Genomic DNA, 14,599 nt, shown 5'->3' on the forward strand with positions numbered 1-14,599 from the left:
TCTGGATTTTTTTTCTTTTCTCTTTCCATTCAAAGAGTATAAATTTTTAAATATAATGAAGCCCAGTTTATCATTTTGTTCTTTTATGGATCATTCTTTTGGTATCATGTGTATGAAATCTTTGATTAATCCAATGTCACATAACTTTTCTTCTAGAAGTTTTGTAGTTTTAGGTTTTGCATTTAGATTTATTAACTACTTTTATTAAATTCTGTGTATGGAGATGAGAATACATCAGAATTAATTTTTTGCAGACCATCATGAAATGAAAGTCACTATTCTAGAATTTGTTTTCTTTGTGAAGCACAATTAAATGTAAAAATATACTAAAAACTTAACTCTTTTTAAAAAGACCGTCAGGCTTATTTGAGGCTGGGAAAGCTATCCTTGCTGCTAAAACTGTGCAGTGCTCCCCTGAAGAGGAAGCTTGGTGTCTGGAGGTCGGATGCTCTCTGTGGGTCATTCTTTATAGCATGTGTCATCTATCTTCTCTCACTTCTCCATCAATACCATCAATTCCAACAAGTCCTCTTTTGTCTTTTTACTAAGATTGCTTTAAAATAGTTTTTAAAGTGCAAAAGCTCAGACAGAGAGGTTAGAGGAAAGGTGTACTGGAGGAAACTCTTGACTGCCTAGCATGCATGTCTCATTTAAAGGTTTGTTGCTGGGTAGCATTCATGCTAGATGCAAGTGTGCTGGTTTGGCATCGCCCAGTGATCTGATTTCTTAGGAAAAGCTGGAAATAGAGATTTTTATGTGAAATTTGTGAATGAAAGAATTAAAGGCACTCTGTAGTTTCTGTAAATGTCATACAGGTGCTTTTAGCCACTTAATCATAGTCTGAGCCCATTTTTTTCTGAGGTCCTCTGTGTTTTCATATCTTGAACTTTTCAAATCTTCCCTTTCACTGGGCCTTTCCTCTCACCTGATGAGTAAGCCAAATCATAACTAATAAAAAATAACACTGACAGAAGATATTCCTTCAAACCTAGTGCTTTTTTTTCTTTTTTTTAAATGTTTTATTGTGAATTATATGATAGTTTACATGAGAGAACTTTAGTTTTACATTCTTTCCATCGTATATCATTTCATTGCCATGGTTCCAATCCCCTCCATGAATCATCAACCGACCAAAGGGTATATCCTAGAAACCCACCCCCTACACTCTCCCCTCCCTCCCTAGTCTTCAGCCCACAGTCCCTCTCCCTCTCTGGATCCAGAGTCCCCAGCCGCTTCATCGCTCCACGTCATCGTCTCTGTCTCTATCTCAGGCATCTCTGCTTCTCTGGGTAGGGTCCCGCTCTTGGTTCTTCTCCGTTGATGATCCTAGACACCTCCGCTCCTAGACTGGAGAATTAATCACTCCCTTCCTTGCTACAAAACATCTACCTTTGCATTTCCAACCCTCATAATCAGTCCTGATAACCATTATTCACTACAGTATTACGAGTTACCCATCTGTATTTCATTTCATCAGCTCCGCCTAGACAGATTGGATAGTACTCACTGGAGATTCTCCCTTCCTCCATGCCCCCTAGCTCTAGGTTCCCTCTTGAAAGCTTGTAAGCCAGTCACTTCTTGCCATTTTAGTCCTCCCTCCCATTTGGGTATCCAATGTCCAAGTTGTCCATCTCTGTCTACGCTTTGTGTGGAGGGGGTGGGAATGTTTCTTGCTGTAAGGATTTGTTCCTTCTTTTGAGTCACTGCATCCGTAGGTTTAGGTTAAGTTCATCAGATTGTATCAGCTCACTCTTTTTTTTCCCTCTTCTTTCTTCTCCTGGTTGAGCTCTGATTATCCATTCATCCGGTCCAGGTCACGTGGGTACCATCTGCAAGTGTGGGCGTTCTTGTGCACATGCCCTCTCTTCCCATCAGCCGGTAGCTCTATTCTCCACTTGAGTCCTCCGTGGCCATGCCACTGACTCTGGACCCAAGAGTCCCCAGGTCTCCTCACACTGCTTGCCAACCAGGTTCCCAGCTGGGTCCACAGAAGCCCACTGAACATTGTAAGGCTTAGCTTGCCACTTCATTGCTGCTTTTACCCCACTTCCCCCTATCGGTGATGCATGTGGTCACCAATCAGAGCATGTATTTCCATTGAGTCTTAGTCTTGGAAGGGGGTTTGCATTGAGAGGACCTGACCACTTGCCTTGATGTTTCCTAGGGAAGCAATTTGTTTGTTCTTGTAGTAACAGTCCATCTGCCTGTATTGTTTTGTATTTTTCCTGTAGGTCTTTCTTTCAAGAAGTATCTTTTGTTCTTCTAGCCACTCTAGGCTGGTCTGCTCGTCCTTTCAAGTGGAGATTTCTCATCTCTGGAGATCTGGATGTGGTTCAGGTTTCTACCTATAGTTTTATGTATTGCAAAGTCTCCGCAGGAAGCCTTGTTCACTGGGTCTGATGCTTTCTTGGTTTGTCTTATGGTTCTCTTAACACCAGATTTGTAGAAAATACTAAGCCACAGCTGATCTGCAGTGTACACACTATGTATGTGTTGTTGGGCTTTTTTATTGATTTTGCAATGAAAACACTGTTCATTTCTCAGTTTCTCTTCCCCATGTACCATGGAGTGTTCTGAGAACCATAGAATGACACATTATGTCTTTTGCTGAAAGATCCATTACTCTGGAAATGGAGAACAGTATATTCATTTTGTCTTCATGAACAAGTGGTGGACTGTCCTCTGCTTTTGGTTTTGTTTGAATCAAAGAAATATACTGAGAAGAGCTTGGTTATAGGATTAACTAGATTTGATTAAAATCCTCACTGTGAATCAAGGGAAATTAAAAGTTGTTGAAAAGAAATGGCTTGCTTGAAGATTAGTGAGCTGGAATTGATAATGGCCATTTTGAATTAAACATTTAATTTTATCAACGGGAATGACATCTTGAAGAGAATGGTATGATATTAAATGTCAAAAAGAACATCTCAGAATCTATCTGGAAGTGCAAGACTATCATTGGTGATAGGACATTATCCATATGCCTACAAGGATCTGAGTCCTGGTGTGACACTGTAGGATAAGCACTAGACTGCAATGTCAGTTTGAACCATGAGGTAGGCAGTTCAAACTCAACAACTGCTCCATGGAAAACCTATACAGGGTTGCTGTGGGTTAGAACCAACTCGACAGAACTTAACAATAACAAGGAACTGAAAAATCTGAGGAAAAAAATCAGGCCTTCACTTGCAATTCTGAAGGATTCATTGGGCAAAATATTGAATGATTTGGAAATCATCAAAAGAAAATGGAAAGAATACAGAGTCACTGTACCAAACCATTTTCAAGAGGTAGCATGTTCATCCAGAGCTATAGTGTTGAAGAAGAAGTCCAGGGTACACTGGCAAACAACAAGGTACTGGGAATTGATGGGATACAGATTGAAATGTTTCAGCAAAGCGATGTAGCCAAGAAGTTTAGAAGACAGCTACCTGGCCAGCTGATTGGAGAGGATCCATATTTATGCCCATTCCAAGGAGAGGTGACCTAACAGAATGTGCAAATCATAGGACAAGTATCAATACTATCTCATGCAAGTAAAACTTCGCCAATTTGGTAATTCAGAATTGTCTGCAACAGTACATTGACAAGGAATTGTCAGAGCTTCAAGCTGGATTCAGATGAGAATGTGGAATGAAGGTTATCATTGCTGAAGTCAGATAGATCTTGGTTGAAAGCAGAAAATATCAGAATGATGTTTACCTGTGCTTTATTGACTTTGCAAAGACTCTTTCTTTTTGTGGATCATGACAAATGATGGACAGCATTGCAGAAAATGAGTATTCTGGAACACTTCGTTGTGCTCATAGGAACCTGTACATAGTCTAAGAGTCTTTCAGACAGAAAAAGAGAACACTGAATGGTTGAAAATAGAGAAAGGTCTGTTCCATGGTTGCATTCTTTGACCATACGTATTGAAGCTGTATGCTGAGCAAATAATCCAAGAAGCTAGGTTATATGAAGAAGAACATGGCGTCAAGACTGGAGAAAGACTCAGTAATAGCTTGTGATATGCTGATGATACAACCTGGCTTGCTGAAAAGTGAAGAGTTAAAGTACTTACTGATGAAGATCAAAGACCATATCCTTTTGTATGGATTGCACCTCAGTTTAAAAAAACAAAATTCCTTACCACTGGACCAATAATTAGCATCATGATAAATGGAAAAAAGATTGAAGTTGCCAAAGACTTCATTTTGCTTACATCTACCGTCAGTACTCATGGAAGCAGCAGTGAAGAAATAAGTCAATATATTGCATTAGGCAAATTGGCTTCACAAGAGCACAGATATCACAAATGTGAGGGCACTAATTCAGAGAATACACAGATTACAAAACATTTTGAAAACTACGCAAACAAAAATAGACAAAATAGATGACTATTATAATAGGGACATACTAAAAATTTTTAAAAATTCACCAAAAGACTTCACCAGAAGAGTAAAATGAGAACCCACAAAGTGGGAAAAAATCTTTTGCAATGACACATCAGACAACAGACTTATTTCTAAAATATATAGGAAACTACAACACCTCTACAAGAAAAAGACAAATAACCCAATTAAAAAATGGGCACAGGACATGAATAGACATTTCACCAAAGAGGAGATCCAGGCAGCTAACAAACATATGAAGAAATGTTCACCATCACTAGCCATTAGAGAGATACAAATCAAAAGAACAATGAGATATCATCTCACAACAGCAATAACAGCAAAGATAAAAAAAAATAGAGGACAATAAATGCTGGCAGGGATGTGGAGAGACTGGGCAACTCCTGCATTGCTAGTGGGACTATAAAATGATCCGACCTCTCTGGCAAGCAATATAGTGCTTCCTCAGAAGGTTGGAAATAGAAATACCTTAAGACCCAGCAATTCCTCTACTTGGTATTTACCCACAAGAAATATGAGCCATAACACGAGTACATAATACACACACCAATGTTCATAGCAGTACTATTTACAATAGCAAAATGATGGAGACCGCCAAAGTTCCCATCAACTGAAGAATGGATAAACAAACTTTAGTACATACACACAATGGAATATTATGCTACCTTTAAGAATAACAAGGAAGCTGCAAGCCACCACATAACATGGATGAACCTTGAGGACATTATGTTGAATGAATTCAGTCAGTCACAAAAGGAGAAATACTGCATAGGACCACTACTGTAAAAGACTAAGAAAAAGAACCCATACTAAAGGTGGGCTAGATTCTTTGCTGTTTGCGGGAATGTGGGGATGGGGAGAGGGGAGTTGAAGGGCAGGGAAAAGACACAGGATAGTTTGGGTGCTGGTGAGGGGGGCAATATACAAGAAGGGGGTGGAATGGAAGAACAAAGCGGATGGGAGAACAAATAGGCAGGTTTGCATGGGCTAAGTGGGACAGAGGTAAAGAATGACGTATGCACAACCTTGAACAACAGGGTTCTGGAATACAAGGATTGAGATATGGTTGGAATGGAGAAAAGGGTGGAAATAATGTTAGGATGTTTGGCTGTCTTTTGAGTTTTGGTTTCCCTTGCATACCATTATAAAATAGACATTGGAGATGGAGAGAAAGGAATAGCCAGAAATACCACCATAGAAAGCTTGTAAGTCCGTCTTCTGCCTCTATTTGATTGGAAAATTCTAGAATGGGGCTACAACTTGCCCAGTGAAGGAGGCTTCCTGCGGAGCCTCTGCATTACATAAGACTATAGGTGGAATCCTGAACAGCATCCAGAATCTTCAGAGGTGGGAAATTTCCACTTGAAAGGATGGGCAGACCAACCTGGAGCGACTAGAAGAACAGAAGATACTTCTTAAAGGAAAGACCAACAGGAAAAATACAAAACAATAGAAGCAGACCGACAAGAACAAGCAAGTTGCTTGCTCAGGAGACATCAAGGCAAGTGGTCAGGTCCTCTCAGAGCAAACCCCCTTCCAAGACTAAGACTCAATGGGAATACACACTCTGATTGGTGACCACGTTTGTCACCGATAAGGGGAAGTGAGGGAAAAACAGCAATGAAACTACGAGCAAAGCCCTATAACATTCAATAGACCCCTGTGAACCTGTATGGAGACCTGGTTGGCCAGCAGTGTGGCAAGACCTCGGTACTCTTGGGCCCAGAGTCAGTGACATAGCCACAGAGACTCGAGTGGAGAGAGAAGCATCCAGCGGATAAGAAGAGAGGGCGTATGCATAAGAACACCCACACCTGCAGATAATACCCACTTAACCTGACTTCAGTGACTGGATGATCAGAGCTCAACTAGAAGAAGAACGAAGAGGAAAGAAAAGAGTAATTTGATACAATCTGATGAGCTTGACCTTCACCTATGGATGCAGTATCTCAAAAGAGGGAGCAAATCTTAACAGCAAAGATCATTTCCACCCCCTCCATACACAGAGTAGCCTTGCCTTCCTAGTGACGGATTTTTAAAGGCTTGGTTAGATTATATTTTCCTCTTGAAGGAGAGCAGGTGGTTTGTGGCATCATTCAGCTTCCATACTTGTTCTATGCTGCTAACTGAAAGGTTGGTGGTTCAAGTTCACCCAGAGATGCCTGGAAAGAAAACTTGGTAATCTACTTCCAAAAACCAGTCATTGAGAAACCTTATAACACAGAGTTCTAATAAGTTAGAGTCAGCTTGATTGTTCTGGTAAGGTAGAACAACTTAGTAGAACTTAACAGATCCCTTACAGAGGAAGGGGACATTTTTTATGATTTTTTTAAAGACCATTTAAGAATTTCCTGGGAGTCATCCATTTCATATATTAAAAACAAAATATGTGTACATTGTTTAAAGAATTCCAATAGTGTAATAAAAGATACTGGGAGCCTGGTGGCTCTATTGGATAAGCACTGGTCTGTGAAGCTCAAAGATGGCAGTTGGAGCCTACCAGCTGTTCTGCAGGAGAAAGATGAGGCTTTCTGTTTCCTCAAAGAAGCACAGCCTCGGAAACCCTGTGCAGGGTTGCTTATGAGTCAGAACCAGCTTGGTGGCACTTATCAACAATAATATAATATACAATACAATGTTGTTGTTGTTGTCAGGTGCCATCGAGTTGGAACTAACTCATAGCAACCCCATGCACAGCAGAACGAAACAATGTCCGATCCTGAGCCAACCTCACTGCTGCTGCCACACTTGATGCCATCAATGATGCCACCTGGCTGATCCATCTCATTGGAGGTCTTCCTCTTTTTCTCTGACCTTCCATCTTACCCAGCATGACATCCTTCTCCAGTGACTGTTCCCTCCTGACAATATGTCCAAAGTATGAGAGACGGAGCTTAGCCATCCTGGCCTCCAGGGAGCACTCTGGCTGCACTTGTTCCAAAACAGATCTGTTGGTTCTTTTGGCAGTCCATGGCACTTTTAGTATTCTCCTCCAACACCGCAACTCAAAGGCATCAATTCTTCTACGATCTTCCTTATTCACTGTCCAGCTTTCACATCCATATGAGGTTATTGAAAATAGAATACAAAAGAATGTAGTGCCTTTCTTTCTTTTTTTAATTGTGAATTGAGTAGGGCAGATAATCTGTTTTACATTCAGCAAATCATACATTTAATTTCAGCTCCGTGATTGCAATCCCCTGAATATAACATCACTGAATAGTTGACCATTCTATGGTATGCGTGTCTCACTAGTGTTGTTGTCCCATCTATTTGCCTATCTACAACTTGACTGAAAATTGAGCTATGAGGATGAGTTCTGTTCATATCTAAATGATGACCAAGAACTCTTAATAGTCTCAGGGGTTTTACTAGTCTCTGATCAGTAATCCTGGTCTTTATTATGATTTTGAATTTTGTACCACATTTTCTCCCTCTTTATCTTCTAATGTGATCCGTTTCAGAGCAGTGGTTATGGTATTTGTACTCCATCTAGTTTTTCTGGCCTTAGGGACATAGATAGAGACCGATGTTCATGTGCTCCATTAGTCATTTGGACCAAGCACCTTCAGTTTTCATAACTCTTTTTTTCCTCCAGAGAAGGAGAGACCAAAGTTTACACCTTAGATGGCTGCTCTTGAGCTTTTAAGGTCCCAGTTGCTACTCACCAGAGTAGGATGTAGAACATTGTTTTTGTTTTGTTATGTCTGTTTAATTGTCCCTCAAGTCTTTTCTTTCCTGGCAACCTTTCTGAATAATTTTTGCAAACTAATTTTAGGAGTATATACACACACATGTATCTTTCCATTTATCTAGCTTTCCATAAAAAGAAACAAGTATATCCTATTCTGATAATTGTTTTTTGATTGGAGATTATTATTTATCAGCAAATACTGTTGTTAGCTGCTGTGGAGTTGGTCCCATGTACTATAGAGTAGACTGCTCCGTAGAGTTTTCTTGGTAGTTATCTTTATGGAAAGGAGCCCTGGTGGTATAATGGTGAAACGTAATTGCTAACTGAAATGTTGGAGGTTTAAACCTATCTAGTGGCTCTATGGGAGAAAGACCTGGCAATATGCTTTCATAATGATTATCTCTAAGAAGAGCTCTGGTAGCGTAGTGGTTACGAATCGGGCTGCGAACCTTAAGGTCAGCGGTTTGAAACTACCAGCTGCTCTGCGGGAGAAAGATGAGGCTTTCTACTCCCGTAAAGATTTACACCCTCGGAAACCCTGTACAGGGTCGCTATGGGTCGGAACCAACTCGACAGCACTTAACAACAGCAACAACAAGAAAGTCTCTAGAGCAATTCACATGGGTTCACTGAGTTGGAATTGACTTGAAGGTACCCGACAACCTTCATGAAGCAGGTTGCCAAGCCTTTTGCAGAGTGGCTGGGTAGATTTGAGCGGACAGTGTTTAAATTGCAAACTGCATTTGCTGCCCATGTCATGGTCCTTTTAGCATATATAAATGCATTGCTGTTAGGTTGATTCTTACTATAAATTTGAACTGTCTCATAAGGTTTCCAAGAATAAATCTGTACAGAAGCAGACTGCCTCATCTGGTTTTTGCTAAAAGGTGACTGTGGGATGGTTTTGGTTTAGGTTTAAAGAGTTTCTGGGGAATCCTAATCTGGACTGGTGCATTATCAAGGTCCATCTGTTGTGGCCTTGTTCAGAACAGTTCTTCTGATCTAGGGTAGATGAGACAGTGGTTTTTATAGACTTTAAAAACCCTTAGCCCTGTAGACTAGTTTCTTCTCTGAAACTTTGGTTTTCTTATTTCTCTTTTGCTCCTGATGAATAGAGATCAATAACTGTATCTTAGCTGGCCTCTCACAAGCTTTTAAGACCTCAGAAACTACTCACCTCACTAGGATGCAAAATATGACCTTTGTGAACTATACTATACCAGTTGACTGAATTGCACCATGATACTACAATCCCAAGCCTTGAGACCCAGAAAACCAATTTCACAAGGTGTTTGGCTATGTCTGAGAAGTATCTGTAACTGTGTCCTCTATGAGGATAAGTGAAAAAGTATTGCTATAAAAATCATAGAAACCTTTATTAAACAAAAATATCAAAATATGAAGCTATTGTTTCTGAACATATCCTCCATGTACATTTATACATTTCAGAAGGCATCTCCATTGTCTGACCTTTCTCCCAAAGAATTTTGCATTATTCCATTATACTGCATCTAAACAGCAGTTTTTGTATCCTGGAGTGACTCAAATTGTGTTCCTTTTAAATGTTCTTTGAGTCTTGGAAACAAAAACTTCTGAAGGGGTAGGATCTATACTGTAGGGTGGTTGGGGGAAGTTCCTCAATGAAATTCTCACAGAACAACCCTTGTTGCCTTCTGAAGATAACCAAGTGCATTGTTGTAAATGAAAAAATTGCTCTGTATGGATTTCCTGGCCTTATTCTTACCAATCCAGTTTTCTTGAAACTTATTCATATGTCCTTAGGAAAAACGATCAAGATTGCCTCTTGAGAACAACAACAACAAAAAACCAAAAAAAAACAGTCGCCATACACTTATGAGCCTGTCTTCTGTGCCTTGAATTTAATGGGTGCAGCAGATTCCCTCAGACAGTATTGTTTTCGTTGCACCTTGCTCTCTGGATCAATTTGATAATACAAGACTCGTCCTTGGTTATGATTTATTCCATAAAACCATCTTCATTAGCGTCAATCTTGTTTAAAAGACTGATAGAAATATCATCCCCACAACACTTTTGGCCCCTAGTTGAAAGCTCGCTGAGGCCAAGATGTTCACTACAAGTTAAAAATGCAAAATTGTCTGAGATTCCAAGTTAATTAGCTATCACATCAGTGGTAACTCTGTGGCGTTCCACCAGTTTCTGGACTTCATTCACAGTTTTTCTCTTCATCGAGGTTGATGATGTTCTCGCTCTTGACTCATCTGTGAGGTCTTCTTAAAATCCTTAGTACATTCAGACTTATGTAGGGCAACTTTCCTGTAAACTTGTTGCAAATTTTCTGTGATTTGGGATAATATACATTTAAGTTTTGAGAACAATTTTATATTATCCCTGACCTCAAAATTGTTTTCTCCTATAGCACAAAACTTACATACATGTTTTTAAGGCACCACAACAAGACTAAGATGAGTACTACTGAGAGAAGCCATCCAGTGATTGCTTTGTTTGAAATAAAACCGTGCATATATGAATTGGAACCCTGACAGCAACAATTTTTGACACCCTCGTATACATGTAATCACCTATGCCTCTAGATACACAAACATATAGAAACTTATGTCTGTGTGTGTGTGTGTGTGTGTGTGTGTATATATATATATATATATATATATATGTTGTTAAGAGCCATTGAGTCAGTTCTGACTTACAGGGACCACCCTGTATAGAGTTTCTGAGGAGTGGCTAGTGGGTTTGAACCTCCAACCTTGTTGTTAGCAGTCTAGTGTTTATCCTACAGCACCACACCAGAACTCCATAATGCTCATGTAGTTGTTAAGTGCCATCGAGTCAACTCTGACCCATAGCAATCCTATATAGAGTTTCCTAGGAGCAGTTGGTAAGCTTGAACCACCAACTTTGCCGTTCAAATGGCTTTGCAGTCTTGACACATTAACCCTCAGCACCACACCAGGGCTCTGTATAGGAGTCAGGCACAATCCAGTTCCTCTGGTCTCATAACAACGGAGGCAATAGTTCGTGGAGGCAATTAACCATTAACCACACATTTCAAAACCCCTTCACATTCCTGACTCAGCTTTATCTTGGTTGTTCCATGCAGTTAAAGACCAACTGTTGAATCTTGAATGGCTGCTTACAAGCCTTTAAGACTTTGTACTATACATCAAACTAGGAGATAGCATGAGAGGCATTTTAATAGGCTAATGAACTGAGGTATTGGATAAAACCATTACTCTAAACTTCCAAATCAAACAGCCAAATTTCATGAAGTTTTTGGTTTTATATAATCACTCTCTGCAGCTACTCTTTCTCTTTTTTTGCTCATTGTTTTAAATGTATCTGTCACACAACTTTTGCCAGTTCAACTTTTTACAGATGTACAACATGTTGACAGCAATAATAGCCTATGCAGTCCTACCTTTAATCAATGTGATCTTTCCATCACCATTAACCTCTTCTCTCCCATTTCTCCACCACCACCCTGCTTACCACCAATAATCTTCATTTTAAATCATTTATCTTTTTATATGTGTGTTCATAAACTTTTTGTCCTTTTGTGGTTATTTCACTCATATAATCCACTAGTTGTTCCTCAGAAACCCTGAACAGGGTCACTATGAGTTGGAATCAACTCAACAACACTTAACAAAAACATCAGTGTCTTCTAGGTCCACCCATATTATAGCATATATCAAACTACATTTCTCCTACAGATCAAGTAGTATTCTATTATATGTAAGTACCACATTTTGTATATCCATTCATCTGTTATTGGGGCATTTTGGCTATTTCAACCTTTTGGCTATTGATAGTAGTGTTGCAATGAATATTAGTGTTCAAGTCTCTGCATATATAGTTCTTTTTTATTGCTGACTATTTTCATATGGTATGCCACAGTTTATTAATCTTCTGGTGGACATTTGGGCTGGTTCCAGTTTTTTATTATTATGAATAAAACTTTTATGGATTTAAGTGTCCGGAGACCCTCCCTTTTACCTTTGTTGGGGTTGGGAAGGGCATCTACCTTGTGTGGAGTAAGGACGTTGGTGATAATATTTTACTACTCCTTAGATGGAGCATCCCAGTCATTCTTCTAGATCTTACCTCTATCAGTGTGTGGAAGTAAGAGCCAACAGTTTCTAGGGGATGTCCATGATATTAATTGTTTCTTGATTCTCTTGTTGACTAAAGAGCAGCTTTCTTGAGTCTGTTGAAGCACTTCTTACCTCTGCATTTTAGGTTCCAAAACATAGATTGCAGAATGCTGTCCTTTAAGCTTTGCTCTGTTTTTCTTTATTTTATTATTATTTTTAATCTGTTTTATTGGCATTTTCATGTAGTTTGGGGTAGGGCCAAAAACAAATGTGTGTGTTCAACTTATTACCTTAACCTAGAAATCTTTTTAATCATAGAGTGTATATCTAATTCAGTGGATTTTTCTAGTTTCTCCTTTTGGCTTTGCTGTACTAAACAACATGGGATGAACATACTTACAGTTAATCTTTGTATGTATCTGTGCGTATTTAGAGTCTTGGTGTGACACTGTAGGATAATCACTGGATTGCTAAACTCAAGGTCAGTGATTCAGACCCACCAGTCACTCCTTGGAAACCCTATACAGAGTCACTATGAGTCAGAACAACTCAAGAGCACTTAGCAACAGCAACATGCTTATTTAAGACAGATGTATAGAAATGGAATTGTGGTATTAAAATATATGCATATTTTCAGTACCAAATTGTGCCCCAGATGTGTACTGGTTTATATTCCAATAGCACAGAACACTTATTTATTTCCTGTGCTTTGTCTGCTGGGTGAGTGTGAGTATATTCTTTACAAAAACGTTTCCTTTGGTTTCTATTTCTCCTCCCAAACAGCCCCAATGGCACACTCACTCAATATGATGCAAAGTCAGAGTTTCTGTAGGAGGGCCGTGGCCATAGCTTGTCAGTTCTTGGTATAGGTCCAGGCCTGGGAGTACTCTCCCACCCTTTCCTGGATATGCAGTCCAATCCCTGGACCTGGCATGGGTTGTGGTGAGTGCATGTTTGAACTAAGGCCATTTGACTTCTTTATTTCAGGTTATACTCCTGGTACACCTTATAAAGTGTCCTGTTCACCCACCAGTGGGACGGTGCCACCATACTCCTCTTCCCCGAACCCTTATCAGACTGCTGTGTACCCTGTGCGAAGTGCCTACCCCCAGCAGAGCCCATACGCACAGGTAGGCTCGGGTGTACACTGTGGACCTCTCAGGCATTCTGTATGTGCAACAGGTGTGTTCTATCTGGACTCTGACCTGTGGGGAGTGGGATTCTGACACTTGTCTCTCTTCTTCTCCCACAGCAAGGCACGTACTACACACAACCCCTGTATGCTGCTCCCCCTCATGTCATCCACCACACCACAGTGGTGCAACCCAATGGTATGCCGGCAACAGTGTATCCTGCACCCATGCCCCCTACCAGAGGCAATGGGGTAACCATGGGCATGGTGGCTGGTACCACTATGGCCATGTCAGCAGGTGAGTCCTTGTTCCTAACTGACTGTGCTGAGGGGCTATGAGAGTAGTGGGATGGCACCACTTACTAACACACTCTTCCCTTTGGCTTAGATTTTTCACTGCTGGGATTGTGTGGAAGGCCTTAGAACTGTCTTGTGAAAGAATGACAGATTATTTTCTTTTTACTGCCCTTCCTTCCCTTGATTTGATTGTGCTCACCTAATGTACCCTCACCACATAAAGCATGAGTAGAAGGGTACACTATGTTCCAAGTTAAACTGCCTACTTGAATGCTCACATTAGTGCAGGCTGTCTTTGCAGACCAGCTGTGTTAATTTGAAGATTGTTAGGAACCTAGGAAAAATGGGTTTGTGTTAATAATAGAAATAACAACTGCTTGTAGAAATCCTTTAACATTCATGGCCTTTGGTCCCAAGGCCTCCCATAGGTTAGGAAAGTAAGCCTGTAGTGAGATGATATTCCTGGTTGGGATGGTCCCACCTTTGTAACCATGGAGGCCCAGAGTGCTTGATCTGAATTCTGACCTTCTGGGAAATGTGGCTTCCTTCGGATGTGTCAATCAGGTTAAATAAAGCTCAGCCCAAGTTGTTTATGGACGGGAACTCTTTTTTTTTTTTTAATACTATATTTTATTAGATGTTAATTCATTGTAAGGAAATTGTGTTTCTGCTCTAGGTTTCTGTTTTATTGGGTTTTACCTTACTTAGCTCTCAAAGCAAAGGAGACTGCAGTACTGAAAGAAGCTGTTTGAGACCTATGTGTGTTTTGGGTAGGGGGCACAGTAGGCCTGGAGCAGGTAGTGGGGGGTCATGCAGGTAGATTGGGAATGTGAGAGCTGGCAGCTGAGCTTGTCTGTTTAAAGCAGTAGTTTGGTCATAAGTGAACTCATATATTTCTCAGCAGTACATGCTGTTTGGAATCCTCATTTCTCTGTTTTGTGTGTGTGTGATGATTTATCATCTGACTCCCCCTAAATCATGGGTGTTTTCT

The 14,599-nt window shown here is 40.2% G+C and overlaps 1 protein-coding gene across 1 annotated transcript in view; it reads left to right on the forward strand.

The window, feature by feature from the left end:
- The window catches only part of LOC102836061 (myelin-associated neurite-outgrowth inhibitor-like), a 58,373-nt gene that overhangs the window by 43,365 nt on the left and 409 nt on the right, over window positions 1-14,599 (forward strand). The window contains exons 3-4 of the mRNA XM_006876924.1: window positions 13,167-13,309; window positions 13,432-13,609. Coding sequence (XP_006876986.1) covers window positions 13,167-13,309; window positions 13,432-13,609 — 321 coding nt within the window. The remainder of the gene's footprint in view (window positions 1-13,166; window positions 13,310-13,431; window positions 13,610-14,599) is intronic.

The sequence above is a fragment of the Chrysochloris asiatica genome, unplaced genomic scaffold (assembly GCF_000296735.1).
Source record: "Chrysochloris asiatica unplaced genomic scaffold, ChrAsi1.0 scaffold00429, whole genome shotgun sequence".
In the NCBI taxonomy this organism is placed as follows: domain Eukaryota; kingdom Metazoa; phylum Chordata; class Mammalia; order Afrosoricida; family Chrysochloridae; genus Chrysochloris; species Chrysochloris asiatica.